At 39.1% G+C, this 9,567-nt stretch overlaps 1 protein-coding gene across 1 annotated transcript; it reads right to left on the reverse strand.

The window, feature by feature from the left end:
• Positions 1 to 4,507: 4,507 nt before the first annotated feature.
• On the reverse strand, positions 4,508 to 9,022 carry LOC121538284 (WAP four-disulfide core domain protein 2-like). The gene is made up of 5 exons (XM_041846153.1): positions 8,920 to 9,022; positions 7,889 to 8,020; positions 6,955 to 7,092; positions 6,017 to 6,153; positions 4,508 to 4,620 (listed from the first exon to the last, which is right to left on the reverse strand). Exons 1-5 carry the CDS (start codon positions 9,020 to 9,022, stop codon positions 4,618 to 4,620), a joined length of 513 nt encoding a protein of 170 aa, XP_041702087.1. The 3' UTR covers positions 4,508 to 4,617.
• Positions 9,023 to 9,567: the final 545 nt, after the last annotated feature.

Here is a 9,567-nt window from a genome sequence, read left to right on the forward strand (position 1 = left end):
ATAGGTACACGTCAACTATGACAGACAAATTGAGAATGTTTTTTCCAGAAAATCACATTGTAGGATTTTTAATGAATTTATTTGCAAATTATTGTGGAAAATAAGTATTTGGTCACCTACAAACAAGCAAGATTTCTGGCTCTCACAGACCTGTAACTTCTTCTTTAAGAGGCTCCTCTGTCCTCCACTCGTTACCTGTATTAATGGCACCTGTTTGAACTTGTTATCAGTATAAAAGACACCTGTCCACAACCTCAAACAGTCACACTCCAAACTCCACTATGGCCAAGACAAAAGAGCTGTCAAAGGACACCAGAAACAAAATTGTAGACCTGCACCAGGCTGGGAAGACTGAATCTGCAATAGGTAAGCAGCTTGGTTTGAAGAAATCAACTGTGGGAGCAATTATTAGGAAATGGAAGACATACAAGACCACTGATAATCTCCCTCGATCTGGGGCTCCACGCAAGATCTCACCCCGTGGGGTCAAAATTATCACAAGAACGGTGAGCAAAAATCCCAGAACCACACGGGGGACCTAGTGAATGACCTGCAGAGAGCTGGGACCAAAGTAACAAAGCCTACCATCAGTAACACACTACGCCGCCAGGGACTCAAATCCTGCAGTGCCAGACGTGTCCCCCTGCTTAAGCCAGTACATGTCCAGGCCCGTCTGAAGTTTGCTAGAGTGCATTTGGATGATCCAGAAGAGGATTGGGAGAATGTCATATGGTCAGATGAAACCAAAATAGAACTTTATGGTAAAAACTCAACTCGTCGTGTTTGGAGGACAAAGAATGCTGAGTTGCATCCAAAGAACACCATACCTACTGTGAAGCATGGGTGTGGAAACATCATGCTTTGGGGCTGTTTTTCTGCAAAGGGACCAGGACGAATGATCCGTGTAAAGGAAAGAATGAATGGGGCCATGTATCGTGAGATTTTGAGTGAAAACCTCCTTCCATCAGCAAGGGCATTGAAGATGAAACGTGTCTGGGTCTTTTAGCATGACAATGATCCCAAACACACCGCCCGGGCAACGAAGGAGTGGCTTCGTAAGAAGCATTTCAAGGTCCTGGAGTGGCCTAGCCAGTCTCCAGATCTCAACCCCATAGAAAATCTTTGGAGGGAGTTGAAAGTCTGTGTTGCCCAGCGACAGCCCCAAAACATCACTGCTCTAGAGGAGATCTGCATGGAGGAATGGGCCAAAATACCAGCAACAGTGTGTGAAAACCTTGTGAAGACTTACAGAAAACGTTTGACCTGTGTCATTGCCAACAAAGGGTATATAACAAAGTATTGAGAAACTTTTGTTATTGACCAAATACTTATTTTCCACCATAATTTGCAAATAAATTCATTAAAAATCCTACAATGTGATTTTCTGGATTTTTTTTCCTAATTTTGTCTGTCATAATTGACGTGTACCTATGATGAAAATTACAGGCCTCTCTCATCTTTTTAAGTGGGAGAACTTGCACAATTTGTGGCTGACTAAATACTTTTTTCCCCCACTGTATTTGGAAAGAAAGCTGCCAGACAGGTTTTTCGCTCTCACACTCCATAAAGATTTGTTCATATTTCATAGAAATGTATTTACACTCCATAGAAAAATGTGTTTACTCTCCATAAAATTTGGTTTATTGCTAAAGTTACTCAATAAGAGAAATTGTTATTTGTCATAATCCTATTATTTTTGTTTTCGAGACTTAGTTAGTCTCGAAGGGGGGAAATATGTAGTATCTAGACAATTTATGACTTTGCTGACGTTTGCAGATGGGGTCTTAGAGGATGTTGACTCAGCTTGAGGAAGCATCTGGAGAGCATTTCTATAGGGGCACCCTAAAACAGAGGAAGTCTGTTATGTGGCGTCCTGGGATTGGTCTGTGGGGGAAAACACCCATATCAGGTTACATAGGATATATATACATTGGTTGGGACAAAGGAGGGGAGAATAACATATTAAGAGATTGGGCCAGTTGTTCTCCAGATGTCTGCAGAAGTCTGTAAATTGGCGCTGAAATCTTCAATGTAATAAATAATTATAATCGAGGACAGTGTCAGCGGATTTCTTGTCATCACAGCATCTCAGCATAGTTTTCTCGACACTACACATATCTATTCCTACCAGCTCTCACAGTCTCACATCAGAATTAGACTTTCATCCACGTTTCTCAAACTTCAAATTTCGAAGTTGTTCCAAATGTCACATTTGGAAGTGTTTAAGGTTAAGTTTAGGCATTAACTCCAAAGGTAAGGGTTAAAGTTTGGGATAGGCTTAAAACAAAAATATCAAGAACAACTTTCTATCGCTGGATTCGAACATGCAACCTTTAGAATCAGAGGCAGATGCTTACACAACACCCTAGCAAAACCCAAACCTACTTAAAGGTAACAGCATTCACTGTTGCCCCTAGTGGCCTATTTCCACTTCATGTCCCGACCGACGTCGTCAGAGATGGATGGACATCGAGTACTGGCTTGTATCACGGGGTGATAACAACTCCAGGATAATATTTGTTCAATTCATGTGAGCAAAATATATTTCATTTTATTTGGAATGGCAAACCAAATTAAGTTATATGAGTTTGGAGGGCTAAAACTATTAAATATAAAGTCATTAAACCTCTCTCTCTTAAAGCTTTATACCTAAAATGTAGCTAAATCCAAACTGTGTTTCCAGTAGGCTACTAAGAAAGGCACATCCGATGTTTGAAAGGGGTCTCCTTGCTTTTATATAGATTAAAACCATTCATTTCCGGTGGATTGACAATGGAACCCTGTTGTATCCTTTATAAATGAAGCCATACAGAGTTGGCTACTATTTAAATGTTATCCTCCAGAGGAGGCAGAATGTAGGCTATATTACAGCAAATAATATGGCTAATCTCCAAAGTACTGATGGAGGAAAAAGCGATTTTCTTGTAGAGAATGTATAAGGAAGGTATCATGTTTATGAATTACATTGTAAACAACAAAGGTCAAATTATGTCACACAAGTAATTAATCATGGTGTAAGGAAATGAATGCTCAATGCAAAATTATAACCAGTTCATCGCAGCTCTGCCACAAAAATGGAAGAGGCAATTACTTAAAAGAGAAAGGAATGAATTAATCGTAAATGTCTTAAAATGACCAATATAAATCGTAAAATGTATCAGTTTCACTTATGGTCAAGAGGGTTGACAACTATGCCGCATAAAATTCAAGATAGTTGGGAACAGATTTTCGATATCCCAATACCATGGCATCAGATTTATGAAGTGATATACAAAGTAACAATTGAAGCATCAATCCGTTCTTTTCAATTTAAGCTATTATATAACATTCTCGCTACAAAAAGAATGCTCAGTATATGGGGCATTGAACAGTCAGCCCTGTGCAGACTGCCACAAGGAAACAGAATCAATAGAGCATCTCTTTTGGTACATCAGTGGCTTGTTTTTGGAGTCAGGTCCAGGAATGGTTGTTACCATGGGTAACACTGGGTGCACATTTTGGGTTTTTTCACTAGTACTACACATCTCATTCAAATAACAAACTCATCATCGAGCTTTGATTATTTGCATCAGCTGTGTAGTGCTAGGGCAAAAACCAAAATGTGCACCCAGGAGGGGCCCCAGGACAAAGTTTGGGAAACCCTGCCTTACGGTATTGCCCAGGGACACAGTGATTTATGGCAAAGTGGTGGATTGGGGACATGCACCTGTCATGGAGGAACAGCCAACTCCTCCACTGCCTGATGTCAGAGTAGCCCACCATTGTCCCGGGGAACATTCGGACTACCTCCAAATCAGCTCGCAACTGACGCACCAGGGTTGTCCCCTTTGTGTGTCCCAAGTCGTTTCCAACGAGGTGGATGACTATGATATATTAATGATCACACCTTGACGAGAGAGAATATTTCAGAACCCTTCCATTGAGAACAGCTCAGCCATATTTTGCGCTCCTGTAGTCATCTAGCCAGCTACATTGTGTAATCGCATAGTAAATATTTGCTTCGGTCTTTGTTTCCTTGCTCTCACCAATTTGCTTTGAGCAATGATCAGTCGGATTATGAGCTGGGATCTTATCAATAAATAAAACGCACAACATTGTGAAGGTTCATAAGGAGAGCATGTGTTCAACTGTATTATAATGTTCTATTATAATGTTGCATAATCACCTTCCGGTGTAAAAATAGGAATTGGTCTGAAGACGAAAAATTAAGGATATTCACAAGGATATTCACATGAGCACATGAGCATTTCTTTCTCAAAGAAACCCCTAAAAAAACAAGCACTGGTGTTCAAAATCTTGTTTTATTCAAATTCAGCAGTCCACGTGTTTGTCAATTCACAAACTGTCCACGAAATTTGTCTGGTTTCCATAAAGCTCTGATCATTTTTCGTATTTATTATTGCATAAAATCATTCGTTTTCCTAGACATAATTTTACATGTAATAATTTGTATTTTCTTATAAATTAATAAGAATTTTCAATAAAGCTCCAATGGCTCACTGCAGGCGTAGCATCAGAATATCCGGCAACACTTCTGTTCCCCGGGGCAATGGCCATCTTGGTAACAGTACTCGGCACACATCTAGGTCCCCTTGGGCAGGGCACAGCGACCGGGCTTCACTATGGTAACAGAGAAAAAGCGGTCAGTTACACCGTAGAAACATAGGTGTAATAGGAATTTCTAGGTAAACAAACGAGAAAAGCAGTAGCAGATTAAGTCAATCAAATCTATCCATAATAAATCTATCCATATAAAAGTAAAATGTATGTAAAATGTATATGTAAAATGTATGTATATGTAGCAGAAAAGCTGTAAAAACCAAAAAAGATATGTGTCCTTCGAAGACGTGGATGGGTTAATAATAATAATTTTTCATTAATGTTTATTACAAGTTGCAACAGGGAGACACTTCCAGGACAAAAACAGAGAAAATGTCTAACTGGCTTCTTGGAGACAGGCCCTTTATATTCTAATCAGACAGCACCAAATGTTCTGTAAACTCCAGCTCTAGAGGCTTGTAGGAAGTCAAAACAAACATGCAGTGACTTTGTCAGCTGCTACAGAGTCACACAGTGTTCACAGAATGTCATCAATACAATACAACAGTGAATAATCAGTGTGTCCTCGGCCCTTGTACCTCCAGTCTGGCGTCAATCACTATCAACAGATATGAGAACAATCCATGACATTCAGCATCAAGTCTAGTGACCATCAACCCACACCTTGAGTGTCACAAGTAGAACTCTGGAAATAATCCGTACACTGACTCTTTCCATTGAAGTCTTACTATTACAATGAGTTGGAATCTTGTTGGTGGCCCTTGACAAATTGTCATCTTAATGTTCTGTGAATTGCTGTATAGTAAGTAGCATTTGTTGCTATCCCTCTGTAGCTCAATTGGTAGAGCATGGCACTTGTAACGCCAGGGTAGTGGGTTCGATCCCCGGGACCACCCATACGTAAAAATGTATGCACACATGACAGGAAGTCGCTTTGGATAAAAGTGTCTGCTAAATGGCATATTATATTATTATTATATATTCCCAAATTCCCTTTCCCTGAAATATGCATTTGCATCACCTTATCAACCACAATGTGTTATACACTGAGTGTACAAAACATTATGAACACCTGCTCATTCCATGACATAGACTGACCAGGTGAATCCAGGTGAAAGCTATGATCCCTTATTGATGTAACTGGTTAAATCCACTTCAATCAGTGTAGATGAAGGGGAGGAGACAGGTTAAAGAAGGATTTTTAAGTGTTGAGACAATTGAGACATGGATTGTGTATGTGTGCCATTCAGAGCGTGAATGGGCAAGACAAAAGATTGAAGTGCCTTTGAACGGGATATGATTTAGTGTCACAGCGCTAAAGAGAGTGTATGTGAAATATATCCATCTATATGCATGAAATGTACATTACTAGCTCCAGCTTTCTTGTTTCCAGAGTAATGCAGAAATAATGGATGCAATGGATGTCTGTATTTGTCACTTTGTGTCCATATCCTACCTGTGTAGATGCAATGCAGACATGCCCACATCCGTTGAAGCAGCATTTTTCATCATTGGGGCAGTCACTGTCATTGGAACATAACTCTACACATATCCCTATGCCCCAACGTCTACGAGGGCACACTCCAGGCTTTGCTTTGGGAATACAATTTGAGCAGACATGTCAAGGAATCCAACTTTCCACAAAGAGACATGAACATGGACATAATTAGACTGAACCATTTTCTGAAAATCTGTCATATTTGTATGTAGATGGTTACGATAAATAGGCATTTGCATTTGTAGGAAGTCAAAACAAAAAAGCAGTTACTTTGTCAGCTGCTACAGAATCACACAGTGTTCACAGAATGTCATCAATACAATACAACAGTGAATAATCAGTGTGTCCTCGGTCCTTATACTTGGACCTCCAGTCTGGCGTCAATCACTATCAACAGATATGAGAACAATCCATAACATTCAGCATCAAGTCTAGTGACCATCAACCCACACCTTGAGTTTCATAAGTAGAACACTGGAAATTATGTGTGGTACAGAAACAGTATACGTTAAACATTGTGTTGATCTCTCTACACTAAATATGAACTTTAGCGATCTTACATTTCCCCATCATTACAAATAGGTTTATGGTAGCAACTTGTCAGCCTATACTGACTCTTCCCATTGAAGTCTTACTATTACAAAGACTTGGAATCTTTCTAATTCTATGGCTGGAATGCTCAGGGTCATATACAGTATATAGACTCAATAAGCCTGCATGGCTCTTGGAAATCTTCTAAATTTAGTGTCTCAGCTCTAGAGAGAGTGTATGTGAAATATACTGATCTATGTGTATGAAATGTACTTTACAAGCTCCAGCTTTCTTGTTTCCAGAGTAATGCAGCAATAATGAATGCAATGGATGAGTGTATCTGTCACTTTGGGACAATAAACTACCTGTGTAAGGTGCAATGCAGTCATGCCCACATCCATTGTGGCAGCATTTTTCATCATTGGGGCAGTCACTGTCAGTGGAACATAACTCTGCACACATCCCTACGCCCCATCGTCTACGAGGGCACACTCCAGGCTTTGCTTTGGGAACACAATTTGAACAGACATGTCAAGGAATCCAACTTTCCACAAAGAGACATGAACATGGACATAATTAGACTGAACCATTTTCTGAAAATCTGTCATATTTGTATGGAGATGGTTACGATAAATAGACATTTGCATTTGTAGGAAGTCAAAACAAAAAAGCAGTTACTTTGTCAGCTGCTACAGAATCACACAGTGTTCACAGAATGTCATCAATACAATACAACAGTGAATAATCAGTGTGTCCTCGGTCCTTATACTTGGACCTCCAGTCTAGCGTCAATCACTATCAACAGATATGAGAACAATCCATAACATTCAGCATCAAGTCTAGTGACCATCAACCCACACCTTGAGTTTCATAAGTAGAACACTGGAAATTATGTGTGGTACAGAAACAGTATACGTTAAACATTGTGTTGATCACTCTAAACTAAATATGAACTTTAGCGATCTTACATTTCCCCATCATTACAAATAGGTTTATGGTAGCAACTTGTCAGCCTATACTGACTCTTCCCATTGAAGTCTTACTATTACAATGACATGGAATCTTTCTAATTCTATGGCTGGAATGCTCAGGGTCATTAATATAGACTCAATAAGCCTGCATGGCTCTTGGAAATCTTCTTAATTGAGTGTCTCAGCTCTAAAGAGAGTGGATGTGAAATATACTGATCAATGTGTATGAAATGTACTTTACAAGCTCCAGCTTTCTTGTTTCCAGAGTAAAGCAGCAATAATTAATGCAATGGACGGGTGTATCTGTCACTTTGGGACCATAACCTACCTGTGTAAGGTGCAATGCAGTCACATCCATTGTGGCAGCATTTTTCATCATTGGGGCAGTCACTGTCAGTGGAACATATATGTACACATAGCCCCATGCCCCATCGTGTACGAGGGCACACTCCAGGCTTTGCTTTGGGAACACAATTTGAACAGACATGTCAAGGAACCCAACTTTCCACAAAGAGACATGAACATGGACATAATTAGACTGAACCATTTTCTGAAAATCTGTCATGTTTGTGTGGAGATGGTTACGATAAGTCGGCATTTGCATCTCGGGAAAGATTGTAGACTATACCCTAAATCATTTAGTGTCAAATTAATCATTTTGGAGACATTTGGCCCCCATCATCAATGTTTCCCCCATACCAGTGTGAAAAAAATAAAATAATGTATGCACTCACTAACTGTAAGTCGCTCTGGATAAGAGCGTCTGCTAAATGACTAAAATGTAAATGTAAATACCACCCTTGAAAATGCATGACAGCCTTCTGAACACTCACAATCAAACATTGTATGTTAACTAAAAAGGTCTGTGCAACTGGTTATACACAGACACACAAACAGTGCTTTAAGATGCCCAAATAATAACTTCTAGTTTACAGAACATATGAGACAAGTTGAACAAACACATCATTTTATGTTGACTGAATTTTTGCATAAGTTTTCTCAAGTTGGAGCTAAGTTTGGACAATTAAAAATGTTATATGTTCAGGTAACACTTTGATCGAAAAGTTGAGTAAACTTAAAATGGCTGTGGAACCAGTTACTGAATAATAATTAGTTGAAACAACTATTTTAAAAATTACATTGTATGCGTAAAATGGCCGTACAATTGCCAAGTGTAGGCTGGATTGTTTTAAGTCATAATGGCTGGCTTGTATTTTTAGTAAGGTAGCAACAAAATAGGTTGCAAAAGGGCCTATGCACTATTATAGGCTAGTGTTTCTAACCACATAGGTAGGCTATAACACCTAAGTCAAGTGTAGTAGGCTTCTTAAAAAAACTCAGCAAATTGTCACAACTCACCTGTAGATGTTCCTCCCGTTTCTGCAGCAGAGACTATTTTCAAATCTACAAATGCCAACAGAAATAAAAACAAAGCACAACGCGCTGACACATTCATGTCCATGATGACTTCAAGACTGTTAGAGCAAATACAGTGCAAATCGATTTCATAGAAGAGGAAGGAGACCATGATGTGTAATAAACTTAGATGACTCAAATGGGGCACTGTTTTGAAGCCACCGCACAGCCATTTTGGTACTCCTTATTCATTGTAAAAAAGATTTTGGAAGCTATAGAAATGCATTTATTCATGTCTACATTCGTTTATTGACAAACATGTTCTATTACAGACACCTTAATGCATACTTTAAAATTATATTAAGTTAACCGAACATGAAAATAAAATATTAAGAGAGAGTTAATGTTACTGTCCACACCACAACAAATAACTACTTAAATACATGAAATTGTGTCCTTGAAATATTTTATTGAAATACTGTAGAATTCTGGGGAGGCAAAACCCCCCCCCCACCCGGCTTTCGCTAATTTCACCATGGGCAAAGCATTTAAAGTTTTGATTCACTCATCTACACACAATACCCCTTAATGACAGCGAAAACATGTTTTTAGAAGTGTTTGCTAATTTACATAAGTATTCACACCCATGAG

The sequence above is a fragment of the Coregonus clupeaformis genome, chromosome 24, assembly GCF_020615455.1.
Source record: "Coregonus clupeaformis isolate EN_2021a chromosome 24, ASM2061545v1, whole genome shotgun sequence".
NCBI lineage: Eukaryota > Metazoa > Chordata > Actinopteri > Salmoniformes > Salmonidae > Coregonus > Coregonus clupeaformis.

Bases quoted from the DNA above. Each gene is read 5' to 3' on its own strand.
- LOC121538284 (XM_041846153.1), bottom strand. From the start codon at position 9,022: ATGGACATGAATGTGTCAGCGCGTTGTGCTTTGTTTTTATTTCTGTTG. The intron at 7,093-7,888 runs GTAGGTTATGGT...GTGTTCCCAAAG, and splicing joins CTGCATTGCACCTTACACAG to CAAAGCCTGGAGTGTGCCCT. The intron at 6,154-6,954 runs GTAGTTTATTGT...GTATTCCCAAAG, and splicing joins CTGCATTGCACCTTACACAG to CAAAGCCTGGAGTGTGCCCT.